General features: G+C 41.0%; 1 protein-coding gene across 1 annotated transcript in view; it reads left to right on the top strand.

Annotated features, from left to right (window-relative positions):
- The window catches only part of ADCY5 (adenylate cyclase 5), a 199,400-nt gene that overhangs the window by 143,436 nt on the left and 37,775 nt on the right, over window positions 1-18,189 (top strand). Inside the window, exons 4-8 of the mRNA XM_057368570.1 lie at window positions 736-847; window positions 1,026-1,153; window positions 4,731-4,889; window positions 5,086-5,227; window positions 14,442-14,582. Coding sequence (XP_057224553.1) covers window positions 736-847; window positions 1,026-1,153; window positions 4,731-4,889; window positions 5,086-5,227; window positions 14,442-14,582 — 682 coding nt within the window. The remainder of the gene's footprint in view (window positions 1-735; window positions 848-1,025; window positions 1,154-4,730; window positions 4,890-5,085; window positions 5,228-14,441; window positions 14,583-18,189) is intronic.

The following is an 18,189-nucleotide window of genomic DNA, read 5'->3' as shown; positions in this document are numbered from 1 at the left end:
AGTGGTTGTTATTTAGACTTTTGATTCCTTTTGCAAGTACAGCTTGATGGCAATAATCAACTTCAAAGAACAAATCAACCACTGGATAAATGTTCCAATACACAAGTAGAGCTTATAAGTTTTCTATTTATATAAATGTGTGTGCATATATACATTTTATCTTAGATCTATATAGATGTAGTCTGGTGCTTGTTTTACTGAATAGTTTTAAATTTGCCATAATGGCTGGGTTTGATTGCAAGTCAGTATTTTCCATGTTGTAATTATCAACGAGACAGAAGCTTTGTGCAGTTTAAAAAAAACTCCACAAAATTCTTGCAGTACAACATTAATATTGATTCACTGAAATCAAAGAGTCATTAATAATACTTGTAATTCAAATAATTGTGCTTTCAAAACAGTCCAAGCTGCTTTCACAGGGCTTTCCCTGTCCATCCTGGGCACACGAGTGATGTGATATCCTTGTGTCAAGGTTGGCCTCACTGGCAAGGTCTGCAGTTGTCACTTGGCAGCACATTGGTCATTTTGTGCTTTCAGCCTCACTGAGAGGAGCTCCTGGGTGCTGCAGGTGTTACAGGAGCTGTGTCATAAGGTGTCATCGGGGTTGATCATCTCCGTGTTGCTGTAGGGCTGGGACACCCCTACATCCCTCCCATCCTGGACTTCTACCTTGGAACTTACACAAATATCAGCAACGAATTTTGTAACACTTCTCATTTTCCTCTCTTTTCCCAGCATCCTCTTTGCAGACATAGAGGGTTTCACCAGTCTGGCCTCCCAGTGCACTGCTCAGGAGCTGGTCATGACACTGAACGAGCTCTTTGCCAGATTTGATAAGCTTGCAGCTGTAAGTTTTCTATTATAATTTTGTTTCCTCTTGTTTTCATTCTCCTGTTGCAAAAATGACAYACTGTGCTGGTTCACTGGATTTCTTAAATATTCACTGCCCTAAAAGGCAAGCTATTGCAAGCACGACTATAAGCTGAATACTTCTTTCTCCTTTATTATTCTTATTTTTTTTTTAGGAGAACCACTGTTTACGGATCAAGATCCTGGGTGATTGCTATTACTGTGTGTCTGGCTTGCCAGAAGCAAGAGCTGACCATGCCCACTGCTGTGTTGAAATGGGAATGGATATGATAGAGGCCATCTCGTAAGTACCGTATGCCCCACAGAGAATCTCAGAACAAAGAGCAAGTAGATTCTCTTTCCTGTTAGGTCTTCTTTATGTTGGTAGCAAGGTAACCAAACCCTTTTTGGCCAGCAAAAAGTGGGGCCAGCTGGGACAGGAAATCAAATGCTGTGAAGGTTTGACAGCAGCGAAACAGACACTTGTGTCCCTACAGCCATGGGGATATCAGAACTCAGCCTCTTGATGAGAAAGGCAAAGGTTACTCTGATTACTGGAAGTCTCACTCCTAAGGGAGGRTTCCAGTGGATTACAGAATTGGGAATTCAGAGGATTAATAATAACTTTATTACATTTCAATCACTATTCATTTGTATGTCTTTAAAGCAGTTTTTCACTCACCTCAAAATTGCTCTGCTAAGGTCTGTCTTGTCTAATTCAACAAATGCTTCTCTATGTGTTCCTATGCCAAAAGGGTCAGATTCAAGGCTTTCTTACTTTAGTTAAATTAATTACTAAAATAAAGCATGAAGTTGGTCTGGCACAGATTGGGACAGATTCATGGTCTTTTTCCTTTATTTCCATTTACTTTCCCATCTTTATTTTTTTCTTTTAAAACCTCTGGTGATCCTTTGCCTGCTCCTGAGGTCAGACTAGCAACTCTCCTTGTCCAAACCATTCCTGCCTTTAGAGAGTAACAAATAGGAGACTCATATCTAGTTTTTATTGCTTGGAGGATTACAGACAGTGTTGAATATTGTTTGCATTGTGCATGTGCTTTCACGGCCAATTCTTTCAGRATTCAGGGAAGGAAGATTTATTTGGTCATCTTGAGTGTATGCAAGTTTAGGCACAAAGTTCAGTCAGTTTTGGATGGTAACTGAGCTGACCTTGAGATTTACACCATCCCTGCTGCACAGACTCTCCTGCTCTTTCCCATCTCTTCTGCTTTTTCTATTTTCTGAAAGCATCTTCTGAATTACTAGCAGTACCAACAGAGAAGCAGAAAAATCTCTAGGCAGTTCTCCTCTTATTCCATACAGTAAATTGATGGAGTTTCCACTTCAGCTTGATAAAATCTAGAGCTACCTCCTTGCTGAGCGTGGTACAGTACATCCTTAACCATTTTTAACAATTTCTGCAAGGACATCAACACTCCCCCAGAGTTTTCAGCCTCATTTTCATAGCACAGATACATAGAGTGAAAAGCAGGGGTTTTTTTTTGCCCAGGAGGCTCCATCCAACGCACAGTGATCACCAGCATTCCCTTGCCTTGTGCACAGTGTACACTGACAGGACTTTCTGCTTTTCCTTTCCTGGTTTTAAACTCTCTTGCTTTGCACCAGTCTCCTTTTGGGGTTTGTGCAAAATAAAAGGGATTCAAGTAAGTAGTTTCCAGCAGCCCTTAAAAGAATGCTGTTTCTTCCAGGTGAAATACAATTAAGTAGCAGGTGACAAAGGGTCTTGTCACACACAAGAAGCAGCAATCCTTAGCCACCAGCCCTACAAACAGAACACAAGGAACTGTCTTCATTGCCCAGTAGATGGCCTGATGAAATCCAGAGATCTTCACATGTTGCTGTGTAATCCCCCGCAAGGATAAATAACACCAGGAAGTCTAGACCTCATTGATTAACTGCAACCCACCTTACTTGGAATAAATGCAAAGCTGAAGTGCACTCAGTGTTTGTTTACAAATAGCTCTTCAGCAGCCTTTAAAACTCGTTTCCCACCTGATGTATAATGAATGCATTTAACAATCTTATCTCTTATTAAGTCTGGAAGGTGACTCTGTTCTCACTACCCCTGCTCTCCCTCTTCCCCCTCCTCCCCTAAGGATCAAGATAAGAGGTTTCACAATTAAGGTAACCAATAGCTACTGAACCTTTGATTGCAAGTAACAAATAATTACTGAGCATTTGATTGCAGGCTTCACCAACACTGGGCCCTGCCCAMAGACTGATTTCATCTGTGTCTAATAACAGCAGGGAGTGTTACTCCAAAYAGGAAAGATTTCAAGAAAATGGTATTCATTGTACTGCTGGTATAAATGAGCTGAAAAAAAAGGAGAGTTACAAAAATATTTCATTTGTCTAGAAAGAATAACCAAACTTATTTGTTTCCTCTGAAGTCTGCAGAAAGTCAGCTTCCAATCAGTGAATCTRCTGAGAAAAGTTTCCTGGCTTGGCTTGGCAGAGGGTGCAGGAGGAGTTGTAGTAGCCAGTGGAGGGAAAAACTGCAGCTGTGTTGCTSCTGCAAGGTTTATGGGTGCAGTTACATTTTCACTGCCACAGTTCCCTCTTCCTTTCCCAATGTTGTAATTGGAGTTTGTTCTGTTCACAAGCCTGTGACACCTTACCCATATCAGCTTYCTTTTCCTGCTAAAGAATCTCTGCTGCTTGTTAATAAAAATAATGAATGTCACTTCAGTGAGTAGGTAGTGAGACAYAAGGTAGAGATCATCAAGAGAAAGGAACTCTAAGAGGATGGGAGCTGTTTCAACAAGAAGTTATCTGGGACACTGTTTTAAGGGACACATTGCTCTGTAAGGAGTGAACTAGAGTCTAGAATTGGACTRTCTGTAATCATGCAATTTCAATAATAATGAAAGCATAAATATTAGAACTGTGTTGATGTTGGGGAGTTGGGAGGACCAACCTATTCAGATGATGTTATCTAGAAAGGACTAGATGAATCTGAAAACCAAAGAGATTGAAATCTGATAGGTAGAAAGTACCTTCTTGTGTAAGGAACTAACTACTCAAAGGAAGGGACAGTGGTATGTGATGTAGGTGAATTTACCTGTGAAATGTGGACATTCTGGCAATGATGTGATCAGCAATAACGGGAACCAGAGTTGTTCTGAAGGCCTCTTCAAGACTTTCCCCTACCCACACTCCTAAATGTATTTTTCATGTGAACAGCTCTTGAAGTTAACTTTTGCCCTAAAAGGGAAAAACCCACAAAGTCTTCTAGCAGTCTTTGGGAATAAGCAGAACATCCAAAACCTCATTAAAATCACAACTTGTGTATTTGCAGCTGCCTGTTTGTAGTGACTGCAGTAGATGTGGTTCTCTAGTTTTGCTGTTGTAAGGCCCGTTCAAGCTTTCCATCTTCAGTGGGATATTTGACACACATATTTCATCTGTGGAAGAGTTAATGCTTGRTGCCATACAGACAAATGAAGATTCTCTGGAATAATTTCCTTTTTCTCTTTGCAACATGCTGTTACTCTTAATGAGGCCGAGTGCTGGCAGGTTATGTCCAGCTTTGGTATGGAAATCAGAGACCAGCACTTTATTCCTTTTGCTGCCCCAGAGATATTTTTTTATGCGTTCTCAACTTGATCCTGAGTTCAGTGTACATGGATTTACTCCAAGAGCTCCCCGTTCTAATTARTGCTCTTCTTGGCCATCCAAGGGCAGTACAGCTCGTCCGGTTTTGTTCTGTTGTCCTGCTGATATGGATGAGCAGCACCRTGTGTATGCATGAATGATTTATGGATCATTATGGATTTTTGTGTTCTGGATGCAAGTTTGTGCTGCTGACTGCAACCATTCAGTTGTTTGCAATGTCCCCTCTCCCCCGTGTCTCTTTTCAGGCTGGTCCGTGAGGTGACGGGCGTGAATGTCAACATGAGGGTCGGGATCCACAGCGGGAGAGTTCACTGCGGGGTCCTGGGCCTCAGGAAGTGGCAGTTTGATGTGTGGTCCAACGATGTCACCTTAGCCAACCACATGGAAGCAGGGGGCAAAGCTGGGTAAGTCCCTTCATCAGAGCTGTCGTGTTTATCCATCAAACTCCCGTACTGAGTGTGTAAGCACAGTGGTGGGGATAAATCAGTTTGGGTTTATTGCTTGTTTGTTCCAGTACATGGAACCAATCCCTGGCAGGACCTGGCTTTTTAGCTGATAACTTTTCAGAGTCTACAGAATTTGTCTTTTGTCTCGGTCAAGGCGCATCCACATAACAAAAGCAACCCTGAACTATCTCAAYGGGGACTACGAGGTGGAGCTGGGCTTCGGAGGGGAGCGCAACGCTTACCTGAAAGAGCACAGTATTGAGACCTTCCTGATCGTGCGCTGCAGCCAGAAACGGGTAAGACCAAACAATCTAATGCAGGTTTAGATACTTTAATAACTTGATGTCTCTGACACACCAAAGTAAAGTCTTTATAGATGAGACAGTTGACCTTCAGTGACAAAAACTGCTGTTTCTCTCTCCTTTTTCTGAGCTTTTATATGGGTAGAAGGAAATGGCCACCATCTGCATGAGGTGTCTAAATCAAGTTCTTTCTAGCTCTCTCAAAGAAATTGCCCCATTTGTATTCAAAATCATATTGTTACTATAGACATGTATTTTGTGGAAGTACTTAAAGGGATAGATTAAAACTACAAAGATCTTTTCTCTGTCAGATCACAGAGGTGATTTTATTCACCTCCTCACCAGAGAATCATGAACATAAAGATTAGAGCAGTTCCTATGATTGCTTTTCAACCTCTGTTTCTGAAGAGGGGAAAAAYTGTGCCACTGTAATGATGGATGATCATTGTGACAGTAAGATGAGATCATACCAGCTGTGACACAGGTCAGGCTGTGCAAAATAAGGCTGTTAGGGCATTACTGAACTGAACTTGAAGCAAGTCAAATTCAAATGGACTTCAGTCAATGTATCTTCTTTCCTGATACTGCCAATAGTAGGTTATCACTAGTTTGTATTATTTCAAAAAATGGTAGACTGTAACACTAGAAAAGGACTTTTTGATCATCTAGTTGAGCATAGCCAATAATATTTCTCTTAATTTCTGTACTGTAGCCACTACTTTTCTTTTCACAGTATGGGCAAGCATATACAGATAGGGCTGAACTGAAAATAATTTCTAATTTTTCTGAATCTAAAACCAGTTAAACCTTCCCACATCTGTAAATAACACTGCCATGAGATTAAGTGAATTAKTGTTTGTGACATATTCCAATGGCATAGTTGATTTGATTGACTAACACCTGAACAGAAATACTTTGTTACCATTGCCTCATTCCTGAGAGAATGGAAGCYTCAAATCTCTTTAATGGATATTGTGTAAAAAATCTCCAAGAAAATCCCTTCTCATCTGCTAAAGAGAGAAGCTGATGTCATGGTCTCTATCTGTTCATAAAATAAATCTCATTAACAAATGTCAATCTTCGAAAGAGGATTAGAACTTGCAGTGCAAGATTATTGTTCCTGAGCATCAGTGCCTGTCAGTGGGCCAGCTGATGTTTATACCAAATCACTTCCTCTTTGCCAGGCAGATTTAAGAATATCAGCCARAATAGCCTTATGGTCAGACCCCATCTCTTCAAGTGGAGAACCTATATTGACTTTTTAAATCACACACACACTAAGTTGTCTGCATGTTTTTGTGGCGAACCAGAAGTTTCTTTAGAGATAAAAGGAAAATACAAGATCAGGATTCTGCTGTTTACAAGTGTACACCAAAAAAACCCAGAAACAGAGGCTTCAGAGTGCTTGACACTTCATTTTTGAACACAGGGTGAATCTTGAGTAGGAGATTGGACAGAGCCTCATAAGAGATGTGGATTCCATTCCAGACACAGGTTTTGAGGAACTTGCATCTTTATGCCTTGATTTGCCATAGTGAAATAAAATGGGCCATTCTTTCACTGCTTTATATGTATTTATTGCAGCTCTGTTCCATAGTGCAGCCCTTAGCTGAAGTCTCTAAGCACTGCTATAATGCTGCTGTAACGTGCTGTGCCCCAGAGTGGCTAAAAAAAGGGACATTTGCATGGCTTATGTAATTATTGGGCTAAACTGAAATATAAAAAAGCAGCTACCCAGTGCCATGGGTATTAGGTGTTTAGAGTTTGAGGAGTTTCTGCTTTGCTCATACTGCTGCAACTTTTGTTCTCCCACAGCAAGTTTTTATCTCTTTGTGAATAGTTTTATGGAATCACAGAAAGCTTTGGGTTGGAAGGGACCTTAAAGATCATCTTGTTCCAAATCCCTGCCAGGGCAAGGACACCTTCCATTAGAGCAGGCTGCTCAAAGCACGATCCAGCCTGACCTCCGACGCTTCCAGGGATGGGGCATCCACCACTTCTCTTGACAACCTGTTCCAGTGTTTAAAGTTCTCTCCCTGTCCAAAAACTCATTTTCACATAACATCAAGATCAGAAGTGAGAAAAGCTTTTGCCTATTGTCAGTTCGGTCAGTCTTGAACATTTTGCCTGACACCAGGCAAATTCTGATACTTTACTTTTTCTTTTCATTTCTTGATTTTAATGACTTTTTGTGATGCATTTAGCCAGGTTTTCTGTTCATTCTTTCCCAATAATGGCCATAAAATGTTCACCTAATCTAGTAAAGAGTTTGTGTGAGTCCTGTCTGGGTTTCTGTTGTCCTTGCACATAGGGCTTGGGATTTGCATTGACCTGAGAGCAGATCCATAGTTGACCCAAGAAACTGCCTGAGCTGTTCCTCAGCTCACACAGCAGAWTTGAATTATCTGGGTACCTGGTTCAACAGTCCCACAGCCATCAAAACCCAACAATGCCGTGAGTTACAAAGAATAGATAAAATGTCGTAGGATTTCTGCTTACTGTTGTCATGGGGAGACACAACTTTCAATTTTCTGTCTTTTTTGTTTGTTTGATGTTTTCATCATGTTAGTGCCATTTCTTGGGCACAGAGTAAGTGGGAGGAACACTTACCTACTGTTTTTGTTACAGGAACTGAAACTGCCTTCTTCTTTGAAAATATATTATTTTCTTTTTCCTTTTTAAAAATGCTGTTTACTGGAATATAGTCAGTGGAGTTTTAGGGGGAAAAAAAAGGCTAGATTCTGCTCCCTCAGTCTTTAATAGTATCACTAGAGCTCAAAATGTAATCCTTGTTTTCTGACCAATTACACAGAAGAATTGCTTTCTGTTAAAAGAGAACAAAATGCAAAGTTTTTAAATCCAGTCTGTTTTTCTCCTCATCTTTACCTCCAGATCTGCTTTCACCTTCCTATTTGCCCTTCCCTGTGATTCTGCTGCCCTTGTGGGTGAGCACTTGCCTGTGAAAGGCATTGCTCAGAAACCCCAGAGCAATTCAGGAGTAATATTACCCTTGACAACATTTTTTCTGGTCTTTTGTATTTTTAAAAAACAAAGATCTGAAGTTCCAAATTTATTTTCCTTGTGTTTGCTTTCAATTCCTTAGGCTATGGTTTTGATAATTAAACTATAAAACAATCTTAATTGTGTGAGATACAAAGGGTGCCATGCATTTCATTGTAATGTGGACCTATATTTTTGTATATATATATATATATATATATATAAAGATGAAATTAGCAGGTTCTGCCACAAAGGTCTGTTGAATCATTGAATCATTTGCTGTGGTTTGTTTGCTCCATTAGTGCTGGCAGTGGGCTGCTCTGAAACCTGGTTCCTCTGTTTGTCTGGTGTCTGCTGTCTGTCAGCAATCRTACCCCCCTCCCTCTCCTTTTTTCTGCCGAGGCAGACTCCTCTAATGTCTGCACACAACAAAGAARAGACAAGCACAAGCTCTCACATTTTCTTGCTCATCAAAGGGAACCTTTACCTTTTGCAAAGTTGCATTATCTGAGTGTTTTCTATTTATTCTGTGATGAACTCAAGTGATTCCTGATAATGAAATGAAGTTTCTGCCTGTGATCTCTAAGGGAATGATCATGCATTTTTTACACTCAAATGTCTCAGGTTCTATTTCTACATGTTAGTCCTCAAATGTTGGGTGCTAACACTCCTTTTTTCACATCTGTCAAATACCACTTCTCTCATTAGCCAAGTCTGTCATTGCCCACTTGCTGCCAGGTGAGATAAAAAATTCAACCAAATCTGCCCCGAGAGAAGTAAGTGAGTAACTCTGCTAGTAACTTCCATCCAAACTGATACTTCCTTACTCAATACTGTCTGTGGCCATTTCACTAGAAACCAGCTCTTTCTCCAGCTTCATGTTCCCCATCTGTCTTAGCCATAGTTTCCAGCACAACACTCTGTCAAATGCTCTATGGAAGAAACAAAGCTTAGAGAAGAAACAGTGAGAGCTACTCTATTTTTAATCTTTAGAAAAGCTTGGATTCAAGTCTGTTAATCCAAACCCGGCATTTGCTGCTCTACAAGCTCTTTGTCATAATCCCTGACTAAATAGTTATTAAAAATACCTGTTACCAGAACCAAAATTGAATTTGGCAGTTTTCCACAGATTTGGGATAGAGGTTGTCTTTCCGACTTCGGCACATTAMACTTCAGTTTCTCTTCCAGACRTGGTTTAGTGGGACTTGGCAGTGCTGGGTTTACAGTTATATGCAACAATCCTAAAGGTTTTTGCAACCTAAACGATTCTATGATTCACCATTTATAACTTATACTTATGAGTGTTCTTCCCTTTTGCCTCCACTGTGGCAGTAGTGATTACCTAGAGAGAAACAATCTGTTCCTTTACTTCTACAGTAATGAAGAATTTTAAGTTTCTGTTATCCTCACATGGCATGGCGTGATTTACACAGGGTTCAGTTCTTATCCAGTTAATTTTCACAATCATTTGGATGTGTGTTTCTAATGGACTTAATACRTTAGCATGGAAGAAACACAGGAATTCTCCAAGGAGATCTTTGTCTTTCTTCCTTACCAGCTTCATTCTTTACCTGAAAGTCTGTATTTCCAGATAAACAGCAATTTATCAGCTAGAATTAYTAAAACTGTTGCTCATATCTTAGTGATTCCCAGACTTAACCCCTAGGCATTTCAATGGACTGTACAACTCACTCAGTACAATGTCTTTACCCTTCCACAGAGTGGCTTTGCTTTATTCAGGGTGCACGAGGCTTTTTTAGCTACCCTGCAGACTGYTGTGATCATATTGCATAACTCTGAACTTCCACCTTCACAACTTTAGTGTCTGCCCTTCTGAACTTTCCTCAGAACATTTGTCCCAGTCATTGTTGCTATCCTGTCACTTCCCTGAATTTCTTACAGTACTCCATTTACTCATTCCCAGTTCTTGTGCTGCCCAAGTTTCTGGTGTTTGTACAGGAGTTGTCACTTGGTGGTTGTTGCCCTCTCTGCTCTTCTCTGACATYGGGTGCTGCACTAATTGCAGAACCATCACAACTGCTCTTCCCAGTGCTTCTAATCACTGGGTAAAGCTTTACTCTGAGARGGGTGGAAAGGTGTGTGTTTGGGGGAGTGGGAAACAGGCCTTAAGGTGAATAGGATTTATCAGCACAATGTTTTACAGCTGGTTTTGTTCTCCTCAGCATGGTCAGAARTCTGGGGGAATGCTTTGAACACAAGTAGAAACAAAATGTGCCTGCAAACAGATGAGCAATACTGCTGACCAAACATGCTGTGCTGAGTGCACAAAGTCTGCAAAGGGAGAAAATGTTTATTTTTTCTAATGTCTTTCAGTTGATTACACTTGGGTGTTTCTTTTAACAATAGCAGGTACACACCAGTTTCAGAAAGGATTGTTGATGGTGGCCTTAAAACAGCTCAACAAAACTTTGGCTGAAACTCCTAGAAAAACAATTCTCATTCTTTTCTAAATAATGTCCTGGAACTCCATCCAGCTGAAGAAACAAAATGGTTCTTTAAATGTTGAGCATGTGACTCTCCTAAAACACAATCAATCTAATGTGATGATTCCTCAATTTAACACATTTAATCAGAGCTCAGCAGGGTTCTACTCATGCAGATTTATGAAGGCAGTGGTTTGGAGCATGTAACACTACAAGAAACATGYTCATCCACATGTCAGAAGGACTTCAAGACAATTTAAAGAATGATATGTAGCTGAATCTGATTAGGCTGATCCATGGTCAGATTTCACTGTTGCACTGATAGTGATCAATATGTTGGAAAATCCTATCACACACTAAAGAAGTAACAGGCATTCTTGATTCAATTGATAAGTACAAAACCCCCAGCTTTTTCTACTGTTTTGCTGTAGCATTACTGTAGCTCAGTATGTGGGAACTGGTGGTGGGAACACAATAAAACYCTCGGGAATAAGATTTACAGTCTCTTTGTGAGCTCACATTTGAAAAGTTCCCACAACAGCTTTCTGGAGTTTAGCCACCTAAGATCTGAAAAACTCAGTGCTGTCAGAAACTTTTGCACCTTCTTCTGTTTTTGGTAGTGCCTTTAATGAGTAGGACTGAAAAGTATCAACAGTTCTCTTTCTTTATTCTTCTTTTCCAGTCTTGTTATGCCTTAGGCAGCCTTGTGTGCAAGTTGTCCTTGTGCTGTCACTTAGCCAGGAAGAAACAGAGGAGGCATCCTCATAAATTTCCACAGAGGTGCTGTGACCCATCTAATGCTTCATTTTCAGACTTTGCAATTTCATCGCCCACTGCACAAGTGATTTTGAAGAAAATAAGTTCTCTCAAGTTTTTAAAACATCAGTTTTTATTTTTTCTTTATTGAGTATTGCTGTTAGCAGCAAAGTCCTATTGTTCAAGATGATGTAGTAGCACATTATGTAATGTGGAAAAGCAAAAGTGCACTGTGCTTGTACATATGTGTTTTAATCTGATTGGAAGTATTGCTGAAACATAGTCCATAATCTGGTGGAAACTTTCTACAAGAGGTGGAGGGGAAATACTGCCAGAGTTTGTGAAGCCATGGAAAATTTATGGCAYCTGACCTCATGGTTAGAAACAATCTCAGAATTATGTGTTTACCCATTTTTCCTGTCCTTACCTCAACCCAGATGTGTCAATAAACATGGATGAGGTCTTTTATTTCCTTCAAATTGATTGAGTGATGCTTCAGACTCACTGGATAGGTRAGTCCTTGCAGCAGGTCCAAGGATCACCCATGGGCTGAGAGGGGTAGTCTGTCTTAATGGACTTTGGCATTAAGGCTTTTCTCAAATTCTAACCAAATTTACTAACTCATGGGGTTGAAAATCTGCTGTATATCACTTTTATCATGTGTTGATGTAAAGGCATTTGTAAAGTAACCAAATAGCTTTGCTTTTATGGGTCCCTGGACTAGTTTCAACATCTGGGTTTTTTTTTTTGTTCCATTTGGTTGAAAACCCTTCCCTACGTTGGAATAAAATAGATTGACAGTGTCACTTCTATTATTGAAAAACAATATCTATTTGCTTGGAGATAATGAAACTCTATTTCCTACCAGTTTTCTGGCRTCACATCATAAAAGAAAGAATCATAACTATGAAAAGGCTTGCATAACTAAAAAAAAAAAAACACAAGAAAGTACTACAAATGATGGCAGAGAGTATAAAGGGCAGTGACTCTTAAAAAACAAAACCTCAAAGCAACTCAAATCTGGACATCAGCATTTCATCACATTAATGTATTTTTAGAAACATATAAAAGTTGTCTCTCCTGGAGGTTATCCAGTGGCTCTGTCATGATTGCTCATGTGAAAGTCAGCTGGAATTTTCAGCCCTTGCAGATGAACCAGTGGTGGGTTCAGTGTGGGGAAGAGGTGACGTGGGAGGCTCTGCTGTCCTGGGGGCGTCGATGTGGAGCGCCTGTGGTTCMCCCCAGCACTCATCCCAGGCAGCTGACAGGGTCTGCTCACACAGGGTTTCCTTCTGAACCCACACTCACCATCCTGGCTGGGTGCAGAAGGTCTTTGCTGTAGCCTGGAGCTGCTGCTGCTCAYGGGGCCAGCTGGGTGAGGGCCACAAGTGGCCCTGTGTCCCCAAAGCTGCAGCTTCAGGAGTGCTTGGTGCCCGTGTGGTGAGCTGTGAGCTCTGTGGAGATATTGCCCTTGGAGCTTCTCTTCCTTTCAAGGAGAGAGAAGATGATTTCCCATGCTTGTCAATCAGGCAGCTTTCTCCAGCTCTGAATTTCAGCGAGCCCTTTTAAATTTCCTTTTAAAAAKCCTAATTTAAGGCAGCATAGCACTTGACATTTAACTCTGTGGTTACCATGGAGATAACAYCAGGTATTTTGCAAACTCCTGAGAGGTACAAGTTACACTGAATAGTGGGGAATCAAAATAAATAGGTRTGGAATGCAGACTCCAGGCAAGAAAAGCCTGGACCTACTTGTATTGTCAAATAACACTTGAACCAAAATTCTAGAGTTCAAAGCAATGGAAGCTTTCTTTTTAAATAACTAATTTGTCTGGAAATCCAAAATTAACTCTTAAATCTTTTTTTTTTCCTGTAATGTCATTGAAGAAGCAATTCTCTTGAAAAAGTTTAATCTCTCAAGTAATGAACAACTATCCCTATCCCTACCTTCTGAATTTTCAAGCTCTCCAGAGTCTGTCTGTTTTAAGCAAGGATATAATATAACATAATAATTGCCACCCCTCTGCCTTCTSAGTCAGTACAGGTAAATCTCAGGATTCTCCCTGAGCCAGCCTGCAGTGCAGCCCTTGCTAGAGGGAGTTCTGTCCACAGAACACATTCCATGTGGAAACCTGCCTGTCTTTTTGGCTAGGGACTATATTCAGATTAAGGAGCAAATCTGCCTATTGTTGAGCCCATTTGCTTCTGTGCTCTTGGAACTGGCTTTGAGCTCAAATGGAACCTGTYCCACAGATCCTGTGCTGGCTTCACAGGAGTAAGCTCCTATTTCAAAGCCACGATTCAAAGCCTTGACAGCAAAATCAAAGACTTTGTCCAAAATTCGGGAAAGTTAGTCCATGTCAAGTTTGAAGCTATCATTAGMGTCAGGAAGCCCATTTTGTCACACTCTGCAATTACATTTCCCTTAACATGTATGCAGTTTTTTACAAGATTTACATGCTCTCCTTAGCATATCTGGGAGTGTGTTCTTGCAAGGGTGGAAAATTATTTGCTTGTACCAATGGAGAAAGATATCCTTTATTCCCATAGCTTCAAAGAACTTCAAGACTCCTGTTCCTCAACCAAATCACTCTGTGTGTTGCTTCTYTTCCAGATGTAACTGTTCTTTTGCTTTTTGAGGACCCTCTGTGTAGTATCTCAGCTTGGAAGTGCAATTTTCTATCTGAAATTATTCAGTTTGATTCAATCTGCTAATAAAGAAAATAGATGCCTCTATTTCTGAATGCTCCCCATGTTTACACAGGTTACAGTGATTGTTAAGAACAAGTAATGGAGTAAAATAATGGGCACCACTCAGAGGTAAGCGTTGTAAAAATTGAGAGGAAAAAGAAGTGGTGGACTGGGGCTGCTTCTGATCAGCRGCTGCTTCATAGAGTTCAAGGTGCAAAGCCAGTTTTTGGAGTGAAAGATCAGAAGTGAGGGATGCTTGGAGAACCACTGTAAATGTTTCAAAMTGTATTATACATTTCTCTCTGGTTTGTATTTCAGAAAGACGAGAAAGCCACGATAGCCAAGATGAACCGGCAGCGTGCCAATTCCATCAGCCATAACCCACCACACTGGGGCGTGGACCGGCCCTTTTACAACCACCTCGGAGGTCACCAGGTCTCCAAGGAGATGAAGAGAATGGTAATGYCTTGCTTTATGGGCATTAATTTATTTTCTCCTTGATACAGGGTTATATATCCCTCCTGCTTTGTCTGAAGGTTTTTACRGCCCCGAGGGCGTTTTTCAAACGGGGGTGGAAAATTCTACTTTGACTCCAGAAATAACAATAATCGGTACATCTGGAGGTGAGTGATTGTGAGATGAGGCACAAGGTTGTTTGAGAGGGGAAGGGAGGCTGAATGGCACAAAGAAGGCTCTTTTGTCTGACTTGTCCCACATTCTGAACACTCATCCTGGCCGTGTGAGAAGACGTGATTATCTGCAAAACCTGCTCAGTACCCCAAGCATTCGAGAGGCATCTGACATACATTTCCTTTAGCTCAGTACCTGCAAAGGTTTCTGGCTGGGGTTGTCACAGCCAGGCTCTGTCCTCCTCTCTAAGCTGCCTGCCCGTGTGTGCTCATGGGCCCCAGGGATCTCTCTGCTKTGTTTAACTCTTGTACCTTCTCAAGTACATGGATTAATTGGCCTAAGGTAGCAGGCATCTTCATTTCTTTCTTGTACCTTTCAGTCTTTCTAAATTAAAATGAACAAGTGCTAATTACCAATGCAGTTGGACTGAGAGCACTTTTATGGCTTATTTTGCATAAAGGTGTAGATGATATCTTTGTTTTCTGCAACAAAGAAATTATATTRTAGTGGCTATTTTTAATAACAGTACAAATATTTAGCACCTCCATAATAGCATGCATAATCAGATTGTTCTATAACCTTATTTATGCTGATTTGGCCCTTAATGCACAGTCAAAGTGTCTATTTGTTGCCCACTTTGTGGTCTATAGTCAAATTTCTGTGCAGGTCACCAAAGCCTTTAAGTATTYAAAGAATTTGTGAACATGAACATTCAATCCCACAGTTTCAAAATTTAGGCATAGCTATAAGCAACTGCATATGGTATCTTTTAAAAGGAAATGCTGGCGCATTTATTAATAGTTGGTGCTAATATTATTCAATCTTAATATTATTTTACAGTGTTAAACCAAATTTCTAAATCTCCATAGTAATGTTTCTTTCATTTCTCAGCTCTCCAAATGAGGGCTTCTGACATGAGCATACAGATCGGTGGAACTGTGCATTTTTATGCAGGCTTTTCAATAGGGTGTGCTCAATAGGCATGACATTATTAGAAGAGACTAATCACACTAGCACATAATTATAATTACAAGTTTCTTTGAATAGCTTTTAAGGGGTTCTTGCAGCCTCCTGTTCAGAAACAAGGTGTATGCATGCCAAATGGTATTATGCTTCTTGGTGTTAATTACAGTTTGCCATGTCTGGCTGGTTGTTCAGTTGGAAAAACATAATTATTTATTGAAAAACCAAGCTGAGTTCTAAAACCTTCACTGCCCCTCACTTGTAGGAGGAAAGACTTACTTTTTTTTTTTTTCCTTATCATGAGCCTTTCCCTATAATGCTCTTTACCTTTTTGAAAATTCAGCAGCTCAGAAAGTCTCTTCTAYTCAATCTGCCTCTGTACTGCCTCTTGTATTAAGCTCTTTTCTGAGAAGCTGATGTTGCATGCATTAGACTGTTTCTTGAAAACCAACTGAAACCTGAYTCAGATATATTATTTTCAGCTAGACTTTGTTGTTCTTATGGATTATTTTKTAAAATCTGTTATTTACAGATTTACAGATCTGTTATGTTTGAGTTACATTAATGAAAATGCAAACATGCTGCTCCCCACGGCCTCCCCATTTTAATATCTGCTAGACAGACATTTTATTGATCAGATCACAGGAACAATTTCTCTATCTCCTGTCTCAACTCTCTCTKTGTTAACTTCTAATTTAAATATGCATTTCTCTGTACCACCCAGCTTTGCAGAGTACTTTGTAATCTCTAACACTGTTACATGGATGCTGTGCGTGCTTAATGCATGCAGAGTGCACGCTGGCTGCAAAGTGCCTGCTTAGGAATACAAAATGCAGAGAGACAGAAGGGGAGCAGAGCTACAGAGGCTTTTATCAGTGTCCTCTGGGATGACATGTCATTGATCTTGGTAAGCAGCACCAGCTTTCAAACCTCTTGAAAATGTGCTTTTTGTTCCACATCACCCACCTTTCCCCCAGACCTTTTGCATGTTTGTAGATGTAGSCTTTTTCCTTGGAAGCTGTGAACATGTAAGGTTGGATTAGTCAAAGCACYATGCCAAAGGCGGGCAGTGCAACATTGCCTTTCTCTTCAAGACCTGGAGCTCTTTGGCTCTGTCATTTCCAAACAGGTATTTATGAGGGCAATTGTGAGATAATCCTCGGGCAGGAGCCAGGTAATGCTGCAGTGATGTGCAGTTACATTATATTGATGTGTACACGTGAATACATTTGTGTGTAGGAAATTGTACAGATGGTTATGAGGGGCACTGGGTTTTGTCACAAACGTAAAACATTTTGCATTTTAAAGGCAACTGTATTTTCAGAAAAAGAAAAAAGAGAGACAGCTTTTTKTGTGGCTCTACTTACAATTCCCTGAAAGAGAATATTAAAGTTCCCTGAATTGCGTTTTTGGGAAGGCACTGTTATATTTAATAGAAAACAGAATTATTTTGGCCATTTTTCTTTCCAGTGAATGCTGGCTCTGGTAGCTGTCTCTATTCTTAGGATATATTAACAGTAGTCCTAGAGGAGATGGATTGGTATCAAATGTAGCTGTATATTCCATTTTTTCTCCTCCTCCTCCTCCTCTTTTGTCACAGCATTCCTGTGTGCTGCCATGTCTGGGCACATCACCAGTCCATCTGGTGGGGTTTGTGTAGAATGGCAGCCTGGACAATGGCACAGGGAGGCCTTTGGTCCCTGCTTTTCTTCTCCTTGTGGCTTGGAGCTTAACTTGCACTGGGTCCAGCAGATTTTCCACAATGCTTCTAGGTTGAGTTTTTCCTTTGTGCACACAGGAGTTTTTTCAGGCACTTGCACATGAATAAGATAAATTATCCTACACTTTTCCATGCAGAAGTAATCTAAAATGTCCTGGAAAACAGAAGTCACTTTCCTCCTGCTGCCCTGGCTTAAGTCAGGTGGGGTTGCAACTGTGCCATCTTATCCCACTCAGCCCAACAGCCCCTGCCCTTTCCTCATGCACTGSTCTGCTCTCCAGACCATCTCAAATCCTTCTTTTTCCCTTCCATTTCTCGGCAATGGCCTTCCTTGCCGTGCAGAGCCTCAAGGGAGGCAGCGGCCCAGAGACACCAACACTGCACAGTGCAGATCCTGACCCCCATTAGCTGCTGCCATTGCCCCAAAAACACTGATAAATGTGCAGAGGAAGGTCAGGTACAAATGGCCTGGGAGGGCCAAGAGCCTCTGTGCGAGCTGGCAGCCTCTGCTGGAGCCTGGAGCTCCCCTTGGGCAGGGGCTGATGCTGCGGCACCGAGCGGCTCCAGGGCTGCCCCGCTCCTCCTGTGTCCAGAGCAGGAACAGAGCCAGAGCATGGCAGCAGAACAGCAGAGCTGCTTTCTGTTTTTATTGCTTTTTACAGCTTGTCTTCTTGTTTCCTAAACAAAAGCAATCAGTCCAGGACTATTGCATCTCTCTGGAAATGGAGACTTTAGTGCTGCTCGTTCCCCAAG

The sequence above is a fragment of the Malurus melanocephalus genome, unplaced genomic scaffold (genome assembly GCF_030028575.1).
Source record: "Malurus melanocephalus ecotype Western Australia unplaced genomic scaffold, MMel_1.1 scaffold_94, whole genome shotgun sequence".
NCBI classification, from domain to species: Eukaryota; Metazoa; Chordata; class Aves; order Passeriformes; family Maluridae; genus Malurus; species Malurus melanocephalus.
This window is presented reverse-complemented; position numbering and strand designations above follow the sequence as displayed.